At 51.6% G+C, this 20,182-nt stretch overlaps 6 protein-coding genes across 6 annotated transcripts; 4 read left to right on the top strand and 2 right to left on the bottom strand.

Annotated features, from left to right (window-relative positions):
• The first annotated feature begins 114 nt into the window (after nucleotides 1–114).
• Nucleotides 115–1,576, top strand: BO66DRAFT_392580 (uncharacterized protein). Its single transcript, XM_025647552.1, has one exon. It carries the CDS (start codon nucleotides 233–235, stop codon nucleotides 1,520–1,522), a length of 1,290 nt encoding a protein of 429 aa, XP_025502874.1. The 5' UTR covers nucleotides 115–232; the 3' UTR covers nucleotides 1,523–1,576.
• A 1,375-nt stretch (nucleotides 1,577–2,951) lies between these two features.
• Nucleotides 2,952–3,830, bottom strand: BO66DRAFT_325255 (cell wall mannoprotein 1 family protein; the record flags this gene model as incomplete). The annotated part of the gene is made up of 1 exon (XM_025643864.1): nucleotides 2,952–3,830. One exon carries the CDS (start codon nucleotides 3,828–3,830, stop codon nucleotides 2,952–2,954), a length of 879 nt encoding a protein of 292 aa, XP_025502873.1.
• Nucleotides 3,831–6,505: 2,675 nt separating this feature from the next.
• On the top strand, nucleotides 6,506–14,582 carry BO66DRAFT_421080 (uncharacterized protein; the record flags this gene model as incomplete). The annotated part of the gene is made up of 5 exons (XM_025649927.1): nucleotides 6,506–6,524; nucleotides 8,195–11,517; nucleotides 11,597–11,697; nucleotides 11,763–13,929; nucleotides 14,033–14,582. 5 exons carry the CDS (start codon nucleotides 6,506–6,508, stop codon nucleotides 14,267–14,269), a joined length of 5,847 nt encoding a protein of 1,948 aa, XP_025502872.1. The 3' UTR covers nucleotides 14,270–14,582.
• A 1,374-nt stretch (nucleotides 14,583–15,956) lies between these two features.
• BO66DRAFT_439444 (uncharacterized protein) lies at nucleotides 15,957–16,517 on the top strand (the record flags this gene model as incomplete). The annotated part of the gene is made up of 5 exons (XM_025651156.1): nucleotides 15,957–15,974; nucleotides 16,041–16,097; nucleotides 16,164–16,179; nucleotides 16,258–16,371; nucleotides 16,447–16,517. The coding sequence occupies 5 exons, from the start codon at nucleotides 15,957–15,959 to the stop codon at nucleotides 16,515–16,517; spliced, it is 276 nt and encodes a 91-aa protein (XP_025502871.1).
• Nucleotides 16,518–16,807: 290 nt separating this feature from the next.
• On the bottom strand, nucleotides 16,808–18,529 carry BO66DRAFT_325355 (zinc-dependent alcohol dehydrogenase; the record flags this gene model as incomplete). Its single annotated transcript, XM_025643866.1, has 10 exons — nucleotides 16,808–17,179; nucleotides 17,249–17,308; nucleotides 17,364–17,418; nucleotides 17,491–17,590; nucleotides 17,651–17,731; nucleotides 17,793–17,814; nucleotides 17,888–17,969; nucleotides 18,080–18,128; nucleotides 18,230–18,315; nucleotides 18,387–18,529. 10 exons carry the CDS (start codon nucleotides 18,527–18,529, stop codon nucleotides 16,808–16,810), a joined length of 1,050 nt encoding a protein of 349 aa, XP_025502870.1.
• Nucleotides 18,530–19,175: 646 nt separating this feature from the next.
• Nucleotides 19,176–20,070, top strand: BO66DRAFT_392575 (uncharacterized protein). Its single transcript, XM_025647551.1, has 4 exons — nucleotides 19,176–19,437; nucleotides 19,502–19,614; nucleotides 19,677–19,739; nucleotides 19,850–20,070. The coding sequence occupies exons 1-4, from the start codon at nucleotides 19,345–19,347 to the stop codon at nucleotides 19,944–19,946; spliced, it is 366 nt and encodes a 121-aa protein (XP_025502869.1). The 5' UTR covers nucleotides 19,176–19,344; the 3' UTR covers nucleotides 19,947–20,070.
• The last annotated feature ends 112 nt before the right edge of the window (nucleotides 20,071–20,182 follow it).

The raw sequence follows: 20,182 nt of genomic DNA, 5'->3' as shown, positions 1-20,182 counted from the left end.
GACTACGCGGAACTCCGAAGTGGGTGGGGACAAGCGAAAGGAACTCCGCTAGCTGCCAGCTGACATCATGGTTTCGGCTCCGCAGTCATCGCTTCTGGTAGCAGCTTTGTAGTATGATTATTCCTGAATTTAAAGTTGTCTTATCTTTTGCGTTTACTGTTCTTTGAACATACAACATCTCTGGGCAGAATCCACGCTTTTTTGAGCCCCAAAGAATACTCAAGAGCGCGCAATGGCGACGCGTCGTCTCCCCCGAGGCTTGACGCGACATGCCAACAGACCGAGACGTGCACTTGCTTGGGCAACGAGAGAACTGCTCTGCGCCCAATCGCCTCAAATACTGCAGCATCGCGCAACCAGCACCCAAATAAGCGTCTACATCGCACAGCCTCGAAGACAACTCCACACACAAACGCCACTCGAAAAGAGCCCAGACACCGCGCCCCCGTCAGAAGCACTCCGTCCAACCTCGCACGCCTTTGACCCAGCCAACTCCAAACCACCAACTCAATCCTCAACTCCATTCTCAATCATTCGACCGGAGATCTTCGAGGACTGCCATCATGCGAGCACCATCCACCCACCCTCCCACCGCGTCCCATGGCCAACCGCTCTCCCTATCGCTCTGCAGTCCAAACACTGGCGTCAAGCCGAAGCAGCAGCAACTACATACCTGCAAGCCATCAGCACCTCCCACCCGACCCATCCAACCCTCGATCCCGCTCGCACAAAGAAATTCATCGACACGGCGGTATCTTACACTATCCATCTCGTCCCCCTGAGCAACATCACCAGAATACAACTCCTAGCCAAAACATACGCCCTCCTCTTCCTCCATGACGATGCAGTCGGCACCCAGAACCCTGCTCTTCGTATACCTCCTCGCAGCGCAGTCTCGCACAACCAGAGCTCTACAGCAGAGCATGATGCTTATAATATCCTAGTCAAGGAGATACTAACGGAGGACCCTCACGAGGGAGAGCGATTGCTCGAAGAGATTATATCCTGGGGATCAGCTACGCAGCGCGAGCGACCGAAGACGTTTGGGTCGCTAGAGGAGTATCTCGTGCATGGGTTGGAGGATTTCGGGGCCGACTTGATCCTTCAGACTGTCCGGTTCTCGTGCGGGACTGCGGTCGAGGATGCTCCGGAGTTAGAGCGTTTGAAAGCGCTGTGCGCGAAGCATTTGATGCTCACGAATGATCTGTATTCGTACGCGAAGGAGGCCCGGGCGGAAGCGGAGACCGGGGAAGTGGTGCTTAATGCTGTCAGTGTAGTGCGTGGGCTCATGGGCGGCGATGATATTGATGATGCTCTAGCTGCAAGGGTATTGAGAGTAATGATTCGAGATGTAGAAAATAGGATGAGCGCAGAGTGTCTGCGTCTGGAAAAGTCGGGTGTGCTGTCAGAGGCGCAGATGGTCTACGCGCGAGCGATGGTGGTGGCGGTTGCAGGGAATATGTTCTTCTCCGCGACGAGTCCGCGGTATGCTGGGGCTGTCGAGGGGACGACGCTGGCGTAGCAGCAGCAGCAGCAGCAGCAGCAACAGCAGCCCAATTCATCGGCTGGGACATGTGAACAACAAAATGTCTCTAGAGCAGAATGACCTTTCTGGAACCATCGATGACCTTCCAAGTTGTCACACAAGCAATAAAAACAACCGATCACGCCAAGGATGACTCCCTGCGCTCACTCTTTCCCCTCACACTATTCCCAAAAAGTGCCTAGTTCTTACCATCTAGGCTGCCAGCCACCATATTAAATGGCCCGATCACTCTCTCCTCCCCGGATCCCTTCTTCCTCTCTCCTCCTCCTCCTCCCATCATCCTCAGAAAGAGAGACAAAATCCATCCTGCCATAATGTAGGCAGCATCTCAACCCCTGAGCAAAATCTCCACGGTACTCGGTAGTGGTATTTACCTCTCAGCACCGACAACCAACCCCCCCCTCGCGGGTTTTGTTACCACAACCCCGAGGAGGCGAGTGTCCTTGCTGTCTGCCTTTAAGAAAGTACCAAGATCCATGCGGGCATCAATCAAGCATGCTGCTACTTGCGACTCCCCTCGGGAGTTTGCCCAATGTGGTTGCATGAAAGTCGGTGTCCTACATTCCTTGTAATCCTCTGACTAGATCTGTAAATGTAAAGCTTTGTTTGTATAGGGCGCCTAATCCGTAAGAAAGTGGTTCTGGCCGGAGATTCTATGGAGTAGGTAGCTAGTTGCATACCTACTTAGCTCTGGTACCTCACGCCATTGTTGTTTACTTTAGCACGGACCCTCTTTTGACTTTCCCTCGGAGATACTGTAGCTAACGAGTACAGTACAATGCGCGGGAGCAAGCGAAGCAGAAAGCTTCCTGCCGCGGTCGGTCTACGGTGGTGCGCCTTAGACTTCCCGCGTCTGGTAGCCGAGCATGCACGAGGTAGTGAAGGGATGGGATGGAATGGAACGGTGATCCGCGCTTTCGAGTTACATTTCGCTGTTGATCGTAGTGTAACTTGCTGCTTCGGGTGAGAGGCAACCATACAGGGGTTGACCTTTGGCGAAGGTACTGTGGATACTCCGGTCATCAAGGTTGCTTTTTCTGGGCTGCTGGGCAGCAAAATCTGATCATCCGCTATTTGGGTAACCATTGAGAGGATCCACAAGGGCATATGCTACGCTGTTTGGGAAATAATCTAGGCGCTGATGTTTTTTTGTTCAAACAATTCATTGTGTTTTCGTTGTACCGAGACCATATTACATTGTCAACCAATTAAATATCCAACAAACCAAACCAAACCAAAAACCAAAGACATTAAGCCACAGTCCCGGGCTGAAATCAATCAACGGCGAATAGATATACATGGCCAGCCCGTATCTTTTCATGATCGCACTTGTCGAATACCGTTGCACTTGGTCCTTCACAATCGTTTATCCATTGCAGGCTCAAGCCATCTTCGGCTGTCTGTCTTACAAGGCAACAGCAACAGCGGCAGCAGCGGCAGCAGCACCACCGAAGACGTAGCTGAAGCGGTCAGAGTTGGCAGCCCCAGTGAAGAGGGTGGAGCTGGCGGAAGCAGAGGGGGTGCTGGAGCTGGAGGGGGTAACAGAGGCGCTGGCGGAGGTGGGGATCACGGGAGACGAGGTTTGAGCACCAGTGGTAGCGGAATCGCCCGTGGTTGCAGCGGCAGCGGTGGTCTCGCTCTTCTCAGTGGCGGAAGAAGCAGCGCTGGTGGCGGTCTTGTCACTGGCGGACGAGGCAGCGGAAGTAGCGCTGGAAGCGGTGCCAGAGCTAGTAGCAACATCCTTGTACTCATCGACACCCTTCTGGATGGCATCGGTGATGCCAGCAGACAGAGAACTGGCAAGGCTAGAGAGGGACTCGGGAACCTTGGAAGTGAGAGCGTCGGCCAGGCTCTTGGCAGCAGTGTACTGCTTCTGGAGCTGCTGGTAGACAGTGGCACCAGCACCAGCCGAGACGAACTGGTCCTTCTTCGAGATCAGGTCGTTGACCGCAGTCTGAACGTCCTTGGTCAGGTCCTGGACAGGACCAGGGATCTCGAGAGCATCGGTGGAGCTAAGATCGTCGCCGCCGTTAACAGTGGTGGTACCCGAGTTGATAGTTGAGACCAAGTCGGTCGAGGCAGACTCGACCTTGGAGGGGTCTCCACCGCTGTAGCTGTTGATGGCAGAATCAAGGGCCTTGACCTTGGTCTCGATGTCGGCAAGAACGCTGGTCACTGCGGCGACATCACGCTCAACGAGGCTGGGCTCACGGACGACCTTGGTAGGGTTGGCCAAAACACTGGTGGCCAGGCCCAGAGTGAAGAGAACACTGGTGAACTTCATTTTGACGATGAGAACGACGGTGGATTAGAGTAACAGATACTAGACTGTGTAGGCTAAACGAATGCTCAAGTCCGATTGCTGTAGGAGGCAGGCGATCTAAAGAATGTATCGATGCTGGTGGTCATGGAAGCTGCAAGTGTAGCCCTCTATATATAGAGAGAAGTCCGATGTACATCCTCACATGTGCACCACGGCACGGGGGCCGAGGCCAATTTTGGACCAGGGGAAGGTTTTGCTGCTCCGATGGATCGTGTCATTGCCAGGACCAAGGCTCTCCTCCATAATTGAGCCCAATTTAGGACGAAGAGGGGGTGGTGCCTGGGAAAGCTAGGCAGGATCGTCAGTGTGATGGTCGTTCTGGACCAACGATTTGATGACGGGCTCATTTCCCGCTCTGCGAAGTGGCTACAATCTTGATTGCCTCTTTCCAGGGTGTCCGGCTGGCAGAAGATGGCGGCAGCGGCGATCTGTATTCGGAGGTTAGACAACTAGGAATTATTGGGAATAGAGAATAGCGTGCGGCGTACTGTTGGAAGGCTGGAGTAGACCTCAGCTACTTCGGAGTGGGTAGCATTCAAATTGTGAGCAGCAATTGATTTGAGTTCAATGGTGGACGAACCAACAATTAGCGGCCACCAGTGTTGACCCAGCCGGGGACCCACCCCCGGATTCTCATTTGTTTATTTGTGTTGCATTGGCTAAGCGGGCCGACCTAAAGACGGAGCGAGTGATACGGTGGTGCATGGCGCAGAAATTTCCCTCAGGGTCTGAGAGTGGGTTGGGTTGAGGAGTCGATCCAGGGAAGAAGAGTAAGACACCATCATCACTGCCAGGAATGATGGTGAGTGTAAGTAAAGTGAGGTGCTCCGTATGAGGAATAGATTCCAGGTGCAGGACTAAAGTTACCCCGCACCTTCCATGGCTCAAATTCGGGGCTTTCCGTTGGGTGGATTTAACCAGGGATCTTCCGCTTCTTTCTCTCAATTCGGCAGTACGGCCGACCCACGGATGGAGACTGCACAAATTCCCCCCCCCCCCCCCCCCCCCCCCCCAAACATCATGGATCTCTTTGCTTTGGCCTGATTATTGCGGTCAAAAGGCCCATTATACTCCTGAGCGAAAAGAGGGCGCCAGAAGGGTGGAAAAGAAGACCGAGGAGATCTGCAGGTCCGAAAGCAATGAAGGTCCGAGTTCGCCACTGGGCAGGCGAAACTGGATGCAGTGTCTGTTCCTGTGAGTTTCTGTGGTGTTCTGCCCATTTCGCTTGGCTTAGAATATGGAGATGAAATGCTTGCCTACTTACTTTAGCTCCAGGTATCAAAAACCCCGCACGGGTCCAAAATAGACTAGGGATTCTCCGTAGCTTAGACCCTCCGTCTATGTACTGTCTACTCTTCGTACCTCCGAACCACGCCTCGCTAATATGTGCAAAGACTCAGAATTATCACACTCTTCTGTACAAGGTGTTCGTATGCAGACGTTGTTCTTGTCTTACCTTGCCTCATGTACAATTCCATGTTACACAGATTGATGCTTGGGACGCATATGTTTGCTTTGGATCCCTGAAAGGAAATACAACTCCTTTTCTGCATCAGAGCATGAGTGGGCATGCTTGACGGGGTGACCAATACTTGCTTATTTCGATGCAGCCAATGCATTCCTTAAATCAGGTGGCGAGCATGACGTGACATATGGGCACATGAGTCAATTTATCTTACCAACGGCAAATGCATGGCAGCAAAGCTCTATGGAGCTTCGGAATGAGACTCGACCACTTGCTGAGCTATGGAAGCACCTCAGAGGTGTCATGTGCACATCTGCACTCTAGGCCCCTGCTTTCCATTCTTGTCGCTTTGATAATTTGTGCAAATAGGACGTTCGGGTCCAGCCTAGCTATAGACGAATTGTTCTATTGGGCATTATTTAGCACTTCTTCTGGCAGCCCCAAGTATTACGTACCTTCCAGACGGTATGATAATTCTTTTTGAATTCCGTAAGAGCCCAGATTTTGTTCATGCACCTAGAGAGTCTTACGAACCCACCTCTCCGACGCAAATTGTCTATACTACACACGATTTCCGGCGCCAGCTTCCCACGTCTCCTACATAGGGAGGAAGTTTTATTTTCTCATAATTTATCCTGCAAATGTTCAAACGCCCGTCCGAATTGAGGCAATGTAGCCATATTATGAAACAAGCTTAGTGAACCCGGTTTGAATCTCAACGGGGCCGGAACAGAGATAAGCTTTGCTGCGGATGCTACGAACGCAGACGCCAAACCACCGAACCTATGTTCCTGAATATAATTCGCATACCCAAAACAGATGTTTAACGCATAAGTAGGTTTCGAGAAGCCACTGGATCACCAACTCAGATCTCACCTCATTCGACTTCTAAAATAGTTTGTTCGAATCTATGTTTATGATGATCGACGAGCCTGGCCGGGCCACTTCCCCTGCACCCCACGGGTTCCATATTTTGGGTTTAAGATTCGGTGTTTCAACCCGAGTAGATCGACAGTTAAAATTTTTGTCGCCCAAACAATCTCCAATTGCTCCAACTTGCAACTGAAGACCTCGTTACACTATAATCGGAATATGCACAGTTCGAAAAATGTTTGACCATCGACAGATTTGAGACTCGATGAAACGTGCTGTACGTGAGCATAGTTGCGACATGTCGAGCCTTTGCTCGTGTAACAAAGAACATGCGTCTCTGCTGCATCTATCCTGGCAATAAGACATTGGATGAGACGGATAGATTTGTCGTTCAGAATCTTCCGCCGTGCTGAGAGGCATACAGCCATGTTTGCCTATGTCCAGGTAGCAGTACGCATTGATGTGATTATGGCCGCCACACCCAAGACATTATTTCGAAGTATTTGCGAAGACAAACCTGTTCAGTTCGTACAAAATGCACATAGTGTCGAAACCAAGGAGAAACAAAAAGACACGAAGGACTATGCCTACGATGTAAGTGATCAATGCTGTAGGTCGTGCCATGGATGCCTGCCTCCCTTTTGAATCTTGACTCAATGCTTACTGGCCTCTAGAGGACTTGGAATCTTCTCTACTATACTGCACATCAAACTAGCATTGACGCTTAATGCAATGTATTTTTATCTGATGAAGCAGCACTTCTCGCCCTGTCAGGCTCGCATGTCGCTATTGAGATAATTCTACGCTTAATGAGACCACTTTGCTGATCACCTCATCGCTGGCTTTACATGTCTTTGCATCAAAGCCAAGCTGCCAGATTTCTCGATTCAACTGAGCCTGATACCTAGCCATATCTGGGTATATCGAACAGGTAGTCCTACATGTTTTCCAAGTTGTTTCAGCTCATCCTGAGTGTTAAATCATATCCGATGACAGCAAACGAAGACTCTTTGCATTTATATTCTGCGCAAGTGAGCTATAGTACTTGACCCACTAATTATCACTAATTATGACATTATTCTCTTACCTTAGTAACACGCATTCGTTGACAGCCTACTCAGCCATGAGAAAATAGTTAGTTGACCTTTGGTGTTTTTGCAGTATGTAACTGCCATTCATGACAGCCTCACCGCCTTGTCAGCCCTGGACCCACTTCTTGTATATCAAAGCGGTCCGTGCGCAGATACTCAGTGAATCTGCCCTAATGTATATGATCAAGATAAAGTCAGAAACTGAACATAGGTGACCCCACGTGAAGAAAGGTTGAAGATTCCATGTTGTTTCTGCCTAATTCTTTGATAACAACTCGAAAAGCTTGTCCCTCTGTTTGCCCAAACCAACCGCCTTTTTTGTTTGTTCATTTTGATCTCCTCATCCATCCCGTGTTAACCCGCACAAATTTCTTTCTACCAACATCATCTGAGCTTGGACTTAAACTTCTTTCTTTCAGAGATTCAAGAGACTTAAAAGACACCCCAGCTTCTTGAGCCATGGTTGGGACTGGCCAACCGCCGCTAGGCCCTCCAAGAGCCATGGGATCAAGTAGAGCCCGTCGCGGTCGACGTCAAGTCTCTCGGAATCAAGATCCTGAAATGCAGAGAACCGATGATCAAGACACAAGACCTCCCCACGGAAACCGTCCACATGGAAATCCTTCACGTGGAAACCCTTCTCGTGGACCAAGACTTATGGTGAGAAGAGTGCAGCGCGGAAATGCTCAAACATTCCCTGTCGCACCGATCGAGACCAGGTACGAGAATAACAGTGCTGCACTTCAAGTCTTTCTGCTAATGCCTTAGATCTTCTACAATTTCTAGACTTCAAAGAGCTAGCCGAACTCTACCTCCACAGACTCCGGAGCCGCTTTCAGCACCGCAAGTCAAAGACATTCTTGAGAAGGGGCTGTTCATGATCGAGCGAAGCTCAGATGAGCGTCAGGATTTCATCACAAGTCTTGCGACAGAAGAAGGACTTGCTGTTGTTCGACATATCGTTGAGACCGAGTTTGCCAAGTCATATAGTGTCCTTGGTCTAATGTTTCAGGTTCACGGTATCCTCTTTCTTCAGCTTATCACGAATGACAGACTTTTGTCATCCCTTGCGCTCGAACGTCAAGTGGGAACCATTTATAACGTGATCTATGGGCCCGGTGGACGCCGTGCTGTTTCATTCTTCACTCAAGTGACAGAGCACGTTATTCGCATGAAAGCTGAATCAAACACTGCCAATGAGAGGTCAATGAACAATGACGTGTCTGAATTCGAAGAAACACTGCTGCTTGTTGCAAAAGCTTTTCTTACCACCTTGACCTTGAACCAAGAGGCTGCCATTCAAACTGCTTTTGCGCCTATTGTTGAAAGTCTCTGCACCTGTTATAAAGACGAAGATATCTTCAGTGGCGTTGCCTCTCATAGCTTGCGGTGGGTTCATGACAACATCATAAAGCTGAAAGATGTCCTGTCCATGGGCGAGTCGCTCAATCGCTCCACAGCCGTCTCCTTTCATCATGATAGCCAACACAAGCTACCGAAGCCCAAAGAGTTTCAAGTCGACTTACCAGGCGAGCTATCTGCTCATGGGCCTCGACACGACAATGATCACGCCTATATCCCACACATCCGCCTGCTCCCAACCATAAACGAAATCTTTTCTCTCGAGCGAGCAGAATTTCTCCCAGCGAGAGATCCGGTATTCGATACATTGGACCAACATGAGACTGGTATTCGTCGGCTTCTCGATAACCAGTTCCGCCTGCTGCGTGAGGATACCGCTGGCTTGCTCCGCGACTCAATTCGCTTGATTCTGCACAACTGGGATGTCCTCGTGCACCAGCCAGATTGGCGCTTGAAGCGAAGGATCCTTCGTGATAGTGACATCACGCCTGCGCGTATCTATCTTGGGGTGAATGTCCGGCAGGTCCGAGCGGGTGGAAAGAAGGGCATTGAAGTTGATCTCGAATTTGACCAGCCTTCAAGACTGAAAGCCATGAGCCCAGCCCGACGCAAGCAATGGTGGCAGAACTCTCAAGCCTTGAAGGAGAGTCCGGTGGTTCTTGCTCTAGTCGACGGTGAAGATCACACAAACGTCTCTGTGACTTTCTTCCAGGTTGCTAAAAGAGATCTCAACCTCAACGCCAATCCACCTGCTTCACGAGAAAATGTGCCCACACCCGTCCATGGTCTCGTTGCTAGTGCTACACGCGCTTCGATCAGCCTCAGATTGACGAATCACTTTCATGAAACGGAGCTCACAAATGTTTTCAACTTTGCACGCTTCAAGAACAATAAAAAGCCGCTTTTGTTGGCCGAGTTTCCAGCCGTGCTTTTGAACTCATTTGACGGTGTCTTACAATGCTTGCAAGCTCAGTATGCACGCCCAGAGCATCTACCATTCGCCACCTGGATTGTCCCTCGTCCAGATTGGAATTCCCGGAAGCAGATTGCGTCGATCGATCCCGTGGAACAATATGTTACCGTGCCCCCGCCTGCCTATCTTGATGTCCACAAGTCTCTGGATCTATCCTCCCTCTTTGGAGACCCGATCGCGGATGACAGCACCGAAACAAGCAGAAGCAGCGATGACCCTACCCCATCCTTCTCTCTCCAAGACGACCCAGCGTGGGTAGCAAATGAGCTTGCGAACACAACAAGCCTCGACAAGGGTCAGGCGACGGCGTTAGTCTGGGCCCTCCGCCGCGAGATTGCACTCATACAGGGACCGCCGGGAACAGGAAAGTCATACGTCGGAATACAGCTGGCCAAGTGCCTATCCTCGAATCGGGACTTGCTTGACCTTGGTCCGATATTATGTGTATGTTACACTCCCCACGCGCTCGATCAATTTCTGCAAGGTCTCCTCAATGCAGGAATTACAAGCATCGTGCGCCTTGGCCCGCGAAGCGCATTCCCACACTTGGAAGCACTATCTATCGACAGTTACAAACAGGCTGATCGAGGGCCATTTATCCGGGCTTATAATAATCAGCGGAATTCCCACCATGATAAACTCAAAGAAATTTCGGCGGAACTCGAACAAGTATGCAGATCGATGGAGACCGGTGGCATGGAGATGACGCTGTGGTTCGTCAAGAAGCGCTTCCCATTCGAAGCAGAACGTATCACAGCTGTCGACCCCGACCGAAGTGAGGTCGAGGCTTTCAGGCTTTGGACACAAGGCGATGATGCTAGTGCTTGGGTGGAGATCGATGGGCCGCGTTCTCCCGAAGAACTCTTGCAGGCCGACGTGTGGACACTCTCGCCGGCAGAACGCATGCGCTTGCATGACTTTTGGCATGAGGGAGCACGCGATGAACTTCGAAAAGTCTTCTCGTCCTTAGTGAAAGCATACTACAGGCAGAAGCAGAACTTAACCGCCATATATCACGCGGCCGAAGCTCGCATGCTGCAAGGATTCCAAGTCATAGGTGTCACGACGACGATGTTGGCGAATCTTTCGTCCCAAATTCGTGGCGTTCAGGCTAAAGTCTTGATTTGCGAGGAGGCTGGAGAGGTACTCGAATCGCATGTCCTGACCGCGCTATTGCCATCGGTGCAGCATGCCATTCTGATCGGAGATCACCTTCAGCTTCGTCCACGGATCAGCACCCTCAGACTTTCCATGAGTTATGACCGTGAAGGAGCAAAATACGGCCTCGATGAATCACTGTTCGAGCGACTCGCGAATAGCCATTTTGGAGGCAATGATGGCGACGAAGAACAGACGGGAGGGCGTCGATTCCCTGTTACGCAGTTGAATATCCAGCGACGCATGCATCCCTCGGTAGCTAATCTAGTTCGTGAGACGCTCTATCCGAAGTTGCAAGATCACATTTCCACAACTATGTATCCTGCTGTTGCGGGAATGAAGCACCGACTATTTTGGCTTGACCATCGGAATACAGAAGATGATGGTGACCCTTCAGATCCCATGCATAGCAAGACTAATACATGGGAAGTTCACATGGTGATATCGCTCGTAAGGCATCTTCTGAGACAAGGAAAGTATGGTCCTGGCGAGATTGCTGTTCTGACACCATACGTCGGACAATTGAGAATGCTTAAGGATATTCTTGAACAGGAGATGACCCTTATAATTGGTGAGAGAGATACTGAAGGACTGGGTGAGGCGGAGGTTACAGAAATAGCCAATGAGCCTAGCGGTCGTGGTGAAAGATGGCTCCAGGGACAACGTGTCGTGAGCAAGGGTAGCTTGCTTGACGCTCTGAGACTGTCAACGGTTGACAATTTCCAGGTACGTTAGATCTGTACCGCCTTCCACTTTTCTTCACGCCACTGTGTTGCGCACCAAACTAACCATGAGTTCAATTCAGGGCGAGGAGGCAACCGTTGTTATTGTTTCCCTGGTCCGGAGCAACAGGTTCAGAAATTGCGGTTTCCTTAAGTCCCCGAACCGCATCAATGTTCTACTAAGGTAAGCATGTTCGAGAAAATAAAGTTAAGATTGGACAACCGTCGCTGATATTTCTTCCCCCCCAGTCGTGCAAAACATGGCATGTACCTCATTGGCGATGCAAACACGGCCTCAACAGCGCCGATGTGGGCGTCTGTCATCGAGCTGTTCGAAAAGAACGAGAACATTGGACCGTATATCGAGCTCGACTGCGAGCGCCATCCCCACAATGCCATGCAGGTCTCGTGTCCCGACGACTTCTCCGTCAAGTCCCCGGAGGGTGGTTGCGCGGAGACATGCGGCTTGAGACTGAACTGCGGGCATACTTGTGTGGTTAAATGCCACTCATCCAAACAGCACAAAGCAGTCAAATGCCTTCAAAAGTGCTATCGAATGAGCCGGTGCGGTCATCCATGCGCGAAGAAGTGCTACGAGCCATGTGGCCCATGTACCGCCCTTGTCTGCAACGTCATGCTATCTTGTGGACATAGGATTGACAAGGTTGAATGCTCACGCATGAACAGACTTGACACTGTGCAATGCACAGCAGAGCTTATCGTCAAATTGCCCTGGTGTGATCACAGCTTCAAGGTTCAATGTCACGAGAAGGGGAAGCCCATGAAGTGCTCCCTTCAGTGTGGACTGGAATTACCATGCGGGCATAGTTGTCAGAAACTATGCTCCTCCTGTCGAGTCCAAAGGAAGGAAGTGACTGTCCTTGATCATGGTAGATGCATTAGTGTCTGTCGCAAGGGCTTCACAAATTGCGCGCATTCCTGTGACCGTATATGTCATCCTGCAACGGCATGCTTGCCTTGCCGCCGCCCGTGTGAAGTACACTGCAAGCATAGCCGTTGTTTTAAGACGTGCAAGGAACCGTGTCCTCCGTGCGCAGAGCTATGTGATTCTGGCTGCGAACACCGCGAAGCTTGCAAGCTCCCCTGTGCCGTTCCATGTGAAAACAATCCATGCAGTCGACGTTGCGAGAAGAGATTGAAGCCGTGTGGACATCAGTGCCCGGGAATGTGTGGAGAGCCATGTCCATCTTCGCAGTTCTGTCAAATATGTGCTCCACACGAAGTCCTGCAACAGCAGGTTGACCTTCTGGAGTTCAAGACCTACAGAGAGATTGACTTGGATGCATCGCCCCTAATCTTTCTCCCGTGCAACCACTTCTATACCGTTGCTTCCCTGGATGGACTTTTAAGTATGAATGAATATTTCAATATTGATGCGTCTACAGGCGAGATTATTGGAGCTAAGCCTGCACATTGGGAGATGATGCCCGGGTCAGCGCTGAAGGGCTGCCCAGAGTGCCGTCGCCCCCTCAGAGACATCAACAGATACAGTCGTATCTTGAAAAGATTTCTGCTGGACGAGTTTACCCGCAAGTTCGTCACGTTGGCCAGTGCACAGCATGCCGAGCTCGCAGACAAGATTGTTCGCTTCGAGAAGCAAGTTGACGAGTCGCGGACCGAGTTCCTCAAGTATTGGATCCATGAGGCTGGTGGCTCGAAAAGCAACGACCAAGCCAGAGGCGCAGTACAAGCTTATCGAGGTGCAGGGATCGGCCTGGTAAAGAAGGTGAAGGAATACGTCAAGTCTGTTGCGACCGCGGAACAGCCGCTAGGCAAGTTGAACGACATGCTCGCGTCTACCATTTCACGCCAAAACGAAACTACAAGCACAAAGCCCATCGCTGATAAATCCGCCATACAAACTGGGTTCGGCCTGCGTGGGCAGGTCCTCGGGCTCAGACTCGGCTGGGTCGTACTCCGCGATTGGGATCACATTTGCAGCAACCGGAACGTGGATCACCGCATCCGTAATAACCTAGTCCAACTGACGGCCAGTCACATCAAGTCTCTGATTGAAAAGTGTCTTTCGCTGAAGCAGACCACCATGAAGGCTAGTCTTCTGCAAGAACGAGTCGAAGCTGGGATCTACTTTGCTTTGTTTTCCATGCTTTCGTTGAGCAATATGCGAGCACTCGGCAAGACTGTTGAGATGGATACCGAGAACAAGACCCGCCAGCGTGCCCAAGACGACCTTGCGTTCTGTGAGAGATTGTGCACCAGGTCGCCGAAGCTCTTGGGCTACCTGATGGAGGATATCAAAGACGCACGGAGGACTATCAATGATGGGACGTTCTATGCTTTGGTGACCAGCGAGGAGAAACGCCAGGTGTACAGAGCGATGGCGGAGCAGTTCGCGGGAACGGGGCACTGGTATTATTGCCACAACAATCACCCAGTAAGTGTCTGTCATTTCAACGCTGAAGTACAACGTCGTGCTTTTGCTTGACCACCCACCATTCCGTACTACTCACAGAATTGCTAATGTATTCATCTCATAGTTCACCATTGGCGAATGCGGCATGCCCATGGAGGAGGCCCGATGTCCCCAGTGCGAGGCCCCAGTTGGAGGGTTGAACCATCAGCTCGCTGAAGGCGCGAGACCAGCCGAGGATATGGATCGCGAATTTGGCGAGACAGAGCTCACCGAGCAGGACATCAGGGAAGGGATGATAATGGAGGAGCTGAGAGAAGAAATGGTGGCCGGTGGAGTGGAAGGAAACTTGATCGAGATGTAAATCAGACGACGAAGAATCACTCAGTACTGTTTTGGAGGAGGTGATCAGAGAACGACGGTCATGAAGGATGGGATAGTGGAACAAATTGCAAAAACGTGTGACTTATTTTGGAAGGAAGGTAGAATGAATCAACAGTGCTGAGGATTTGTCGTGCCCCTCCATCCCTCCGCCATCCTACACCCACCAACCCACCCACCTCTGAGCTGTCAAATGCCCCTCCTTTCCATGCGGCATTTTTCTTTCATCTCTGCCCCTACCCCTTCGCCTCTCCACCACCATTCTAACATCAGCATGAGCACCGGAGCATGCCAGAATTTCCCCCCCAGCGCGTACAGCGGGAAAAGAATGTGGCAGCCTTATCAGGCGAGGGATGAGCGGAGCCCAGCGGCTAAGGCGAAAAGCAAACTAAACTCGACCGAGAGTGCCTTGCATGCAGCTAGCTGCCTACAGCTGCAGCTTTGTTCCCCCCCTCCGTTCCACGTTCACTTTCCGCCTTCTGACCTCAACGGGGAAAGAGAATTCGACGATCACTCCCGAGCTTCGCTTCGGGGCTTTCCAGGTTCCGACATCCCCGGCCAGATTGGATCGATATGACACGCGCAACGGTCACGGGGATCTTATGCAGAAGAGGGAGGGGGACTGTGCTGTGCGCGAGGTGCAAGCTGCGACTGCGTGAGGATACGAGGATAGATGGGTGAGTGTCTCTTGCTACGCTGTGAGTGGTTGTGCTGTTGATGTTGAGGTAGGCTGCTCATGTTGACTAAGAACGACTCGAGGATTGACTAGATTCCAACCGGTAGACATCAGAAAGCGAGAAGATGAAGATGTTGGGATACAGGACCTGAGACTGCTAAGAGGACTCGATTGGCACTAGACTGATACGCCTTTGCTTGAGATAGACGGCGCTTGTTGCGAGTCCAATCGAACCAGACGAGCCATAACCCCGACCATCCAATTTGAACTCCTTCGTATGGCTGCCTTTCGTATGGCTGCCTTCGCCTAAACACGCCCCTCCTCTATCCACCGCCCACCATCCACACCTGATTTCCTTCTACGCGACGATCACATTTGAGCTCTTGCTCGTCGCAGACACCCAGGTCTCTCAGACCCATACATGATGCACCAGCAGCAGCAGGCCATTTGGGCATTTCGACATGCAGCATACAGCTCGACCACCTGATAACAATTACCTACCTTCTTACCCTCCAACCCCGCAGTCCACATATGCAAAGCTTAATTGTCTCCCCGTGATAGGGCTGATAGAGCTCCAAGGTACCTCCAGCTACTTTGCCTGGAAGTATACCTGCACGAGCTTCCGTTTCACTGTGGACCCAGCTGTGTTCCCACGCTTGCAGCTGCTGGATGCTTGCTGTACGCTGTATGCTCAAATGCCCAAACTGGACCCTGCCACGCAAGGAAGCAAGCAGCACTGCACATGTAGTGGACCTTTGACACCTCACCTCCACCCTAAGGCAACTGAATATCGAGGGTTTTGGAGGGGTTGGAGTGGGATGTATTCAACCCACTCTCTATATCGATGCCGTGGACGAGACCAGAAGAATAGGGATATAAACCCCCCGAGCACCCAGCTCGATCAACTCTTCCATCCCAAGCCATCCAGCCAACGGAGCATCGAACAGTCTTCTTCAATCCAAAGGATCCTCAAGTCGGAACAGCATCATTCAAAATGGTCCAGGACGCTAAGGTGAACAGCCCTTCCTCATTTCCAGATACCACAAGAAAAGACAAGCTGACAACGACGGTGAAATAGAACCTCTACTACTCCCTGGACTGGTTCCAGCAGATGAAGAAACAGTACGACGAAGCGGTAGGTTTCTACAATACCCGGTGCTGCACGGACTCTCGACGCTGACTATGTGCCTGCTTCGCCCAGTCCTCCGACCGCTGCTGTGAGTCTTGAACCCACCCACTTTATCCGTCCTTTGGGCATGCGAAAGAGAAATGGGGTTGGCTAACCACAACTCCAGTGGGCATGTCCTTCGACGAGGCCGCCCGCCACATCTCCAAGGATGGTCTCTCCATGACCGCCGATGAGGCCAAGGAGTTCGACGAGAACCACGACGGCAGCATCAACTTTGAGGGTGAGTGCTTCTCTTCCTTGTTTCAGTAAAATTCCTTTCAACTAGGTACAGAGCTAACAGCTGATGGATACAAAGAGTACCTGACCATGCGCTTCAAGTACGATGCACTCCGCGAGGGCAACATGCGCGGCCGTCTCCTCGCATAAGCGTACAGACATTGAAACGCAAATGCACATACCACGCTGGAAGGGTGGAAGATCAAGACTCTATTCCCTTATATACATAAATCAAGACCCCAGCGGCATGATAATGACATGACAATGAATCAACTCCGATACTCACTGCTTCCTTAGCGTAGAACAGAATTGAGTAGGTATAGAACCTATTAGCATCCCCTCACCCCACCCAGCACAGACAATAATCGCCAAAGAACCCTTCAAACCGCAAAAGAGGGAACCCTCTAGCCCACATGATAAACGTATAGAGTCCAGCCCCCCTAAGCAGGAATCCTCAACACCGCCCTGCCCTCCACCGCAAACCGCTCCAACAACCCCGCCACCTGATTAATCTCCTCCAGCTCAAACACCGTCACATGGGTGACCACCTTGCCCGCGACCGCCATCCGCAGCAGCGCCTGCATCTCATCCTCGGTGCCGACGGCGCTGCCCACGATCCGGTACCCGCGGTCCACGCACATCAGCGGCGAGATGGGGAGGTGGTAGTCCGGCCGGGGCAGGCCCACGCAGACGAGGGTGCCGACGGGCCGGAGGAACTCCACGCTCTGCTCGTAGGCCTTCTCCAGGCCGACGACCACGATCACGGCGTGGGCGCCGATGCCGTCGGTCAGGGATTGGATGTGGGTTGTGGGCTGCAGTGCGGGTTCTTAGTTTTCATGACGACAAGATCTGGTAGATGGTGGGCTCTTAAGAACTCATACGTCGTCGCTAAAGTCCACAAATGCCTCCGCGCCGGATCGCATGCAGATGTCTCGTTTGGACTCGCTGTAAGCTCGTCAGCCGGGAATTCTTGGTTTGGCTGGCGGTCAGAGGGACTTGCCTATCCACGGCAATGATCCTGTAGCCCATTTCCTTGCCGATTTGGATTCCTCTATCCGCCGGGAGCATTTAGTACGCCGTGTATACTGGATTGGAAGAGAGGGGAGAGGGTAGGGAAAGATACAGATGACCCAGTCCCCCGCCGGCACCCATGATCACCACCCAATCGCCCTTGTCGCAGTACATGTCTAGCTTGTTCAATGCGCCGTACATGGTGAGGCCAGCTTGGGATAGACTCATTAGATATGAAGCAAGCATATAGTGGAGGGAGGGGAAAGCTATACCACACAGCAACGGGGCAACAGTTTCCGGCTTCAGGCTCTCCGGAATCGGAGACACGAAGTCGGCGGGTGAGACGACGTACTCTATAAGAACCGTGGATCAGCCATTCACCCAAAAGTCCCTAACAAAAAAGAATCCACTCACGCTGAAACGTCCCCGGCACACTCTGGATTATGGATAAGTCAGCCTCTTCGGAACTTCACCACGAAAAGAGAAAGCGATATATCATGAACACACACCCGCCCCGAATTCCTCTGATTCGGACAATTGGTATACTGGACCTTGCACGTCGGACAGTCGTTGCAACTACTCCATAGCCACCTATGAAACAAGAAGAAGCGTCAGCCATAAATACCAACTGGAAGCAATCTTACCCCACCCTTCCACAACAGGAAACCGAAAGCAAAGCCGAAGAGACGAAGGGAACAGACTTGACACCGACTCGCTTACCCAGCATATCACTCGGGGCATTCGGACCGACTAGCATCATTCAGATGCACACAAGACACAATCAGCCAACCACCTCCCACTCTCGCACGCAATACAACAGCACCAGAAAAGTCACAAAGGAGAGGACCCACGCTTAACCACCCTTCCGACCCCCTCATGCCCAACCACATTCACACTCAACGGCAATTCCCCATAAATGCAATGCAGATCCGAGTGACTACCAACCATGTAATCAGTCCCAGTGCCCGGTCCCGGGGCAAGAAAGACCGGGAAAAAAGGCGAACGCACCAGAAACCAGTACACTCCAGCTTGACCAGCACCTCGCCGTCAGCCGGCTCGGGGACCGGGATATCATGCCGCAGTTCTAGCTGCGCGTGCGGGCGCGGATTCGCGATCCAGGCGGCAGTCTGGACTTGTGGGATGGGGGGCATTTTCTTTTTGTTGTTGTTGGGGACGGAAGGAGATGCTTTCAGAGGGTTGTGCATATGTATAGGTGAGTGTAGAGCAAGGAGAAGGGAACTGAACGTGGAAGTTATCTTTGATCGCAGCTTCGGTTTGGTTTTGGCGGGGGGCAACGGACGGATCGAACTCGGCAATCGCGATCCCGATGTTCAGTGCCGATGGCGGAGATACGGGTTTGTCGATCATGGCGGACGTGGGGGGAAGAGGTGGGGTATAGCCGGTGAGGAAGTGGGGGGGGGGGGGGGGGGGTTCTTCAGGATCGATCGATCAGTTCCATTCTCTGAGGCGGGAGTAAAGGAGATTCGATATTTGATAATTCTGCAGCAGCATAGTATGCGTTCGAAGCTGAATTGGGTTGGAAATATTCCATGGGAAAGGTAAGCTGGATAAGAAGTTGATTACTAGGCAGCTATCGCCCTCCCCCAAGTCAATCAGCTACGTAGAAGCAGGCGCCACAGATACGACACTTGATATCTGCTTTGAATCATATTTCAATATATTATGACCTTCGATTCTGAGACATACATAGTAGCACGGATATTTATAGTGCCTGCATAAGCACTAACTACCAGTCGATGAGCTTACACTTGACTCCCTACTCCCGTACTCCTCCGTGCACTCTCGGGGGGCAAAGCTATATCAATAATCCTTATAGCTCCTCGCCCAGCAGCGCATATATAACAAGCCCCTACGCTACCTACCACCCTCAATTCCAAATTCTCATTCAACCTCCAGCCTGACAGAACCTGCACCAAATTGAGCGCCATCACACAAACCCGAAACCATGAAACCCAGCACCACCATCCTCCCACTATCCTCCCTCCTCCTGCTACCGATCCCCGTACCTCTGACCCTCGCAGCCACCTTCGTTGAACTTGTACCAGCCCCTGACCCCATTCCTCCAACCTCAAGGTCAGTCTCTAACAGCGAATCTCCCAAAGGAAGTTAGCTTCTACGGCTCCACCCTGGGGATCCCCGACTCCACCGCCTCCGTGCAAGTCCCCATCGGCAACCGCTCCGTGGTGCCGGCCACCTGTACGGATCTCCCTCTGACGTAGGTTCTTCTCCCTCCTTGAATTCTCTACTCAGGGAGGAACCTGGCTAATGTGCTGCAAGGGCGTACAACGCGACGTTGTTGCCGCAGGACCCTCCGGTTGAAGTCGAGTGTTATCTTCTTGGGTACGTTATTTGCCTTGGTCTGCTGTGCTGCGCTCGTCACTGGGTGACGGGTGAGCTATGAGATGGGTGTTGGCCTCGGGGATATTGGCTGACAAAGGTGCATGAACTAGACTGCCCTGTCGGGATGTCGTGGGGACGATTTCGACGGAAGATACATTTATCAAGCTGCTGAATCCGGCGAGGGCGGTGCAGTGCTATCCCGAGTGAGTGCTAAGTCATTGGAAGGGAGGTGTAGTTGGGAATTGGAAGGGATCATAAAGGGTCCATCCAGCCTACTGGGAATTGATCACATGCTTGTCGATATCATTTAGCTGCAATTGAATGAGCACGTAGACATAACCAATCTGTATAGGCAAAGCTCTAACTCCCACTTTTAAACCTGTCAATCTGTGCGGAGTAAGCAAGCAACAATCTATCTGAGCCCCAACAAGTCAAAAGTCCAA

Source organism: Aspergillus aculeatinus (genome assembly GCF_003184765.1).
Source record: "Aspergillus aculeatinus CBS 121060 unplaced genomic scaffold BO66scaffold_30, whole genome shotgun sequence".
Taxonomy (NCBI): domain Eukaryota; kingdom Fungi; phylum Ascomycota; class Eurotiomycetes; order Eurotiales; family Aspergillaceae; genus Aspergillus; species Aspergillus aculeatinus.
Note: the sequence above shows the minus strand (reverse complement) of the source record. Positions and strands in the feature narration are given on the sequence as shown.

Bases quoted from the DNA above. Each gene is read 5' to 3' on its own strand.
- BO66DRAFT_392580 (XM_025647552.1), top strand. From the start codon at position 233: ATGGCGACGCGTCGTCTCCCCCGAGGCTTGACGCGACATGCCAACAGA.
- BO66DRAFT_392575 (XM_025647551.1), top strand. From the start codon at position 19,345: ATGAAACCCAGCACCACCATCCTCCCACTATCCTCCCTCCTCCTGCTA. The intron at 19,438-19,501 runs GTACCAGCCCCT...AATCTCCCAAAG, and splicing joins CAGCCACCTTCGTTGAACTT to GAAGTTAGCTTCTACGGCTC. The intron at 19,740-19,849 runs GTACGTTATTTG...TGCATGAACTAG, and splicing joins GTCGAGTGTTATCTTCTTGG to ACTGCCCTGTCGGGATGTCG.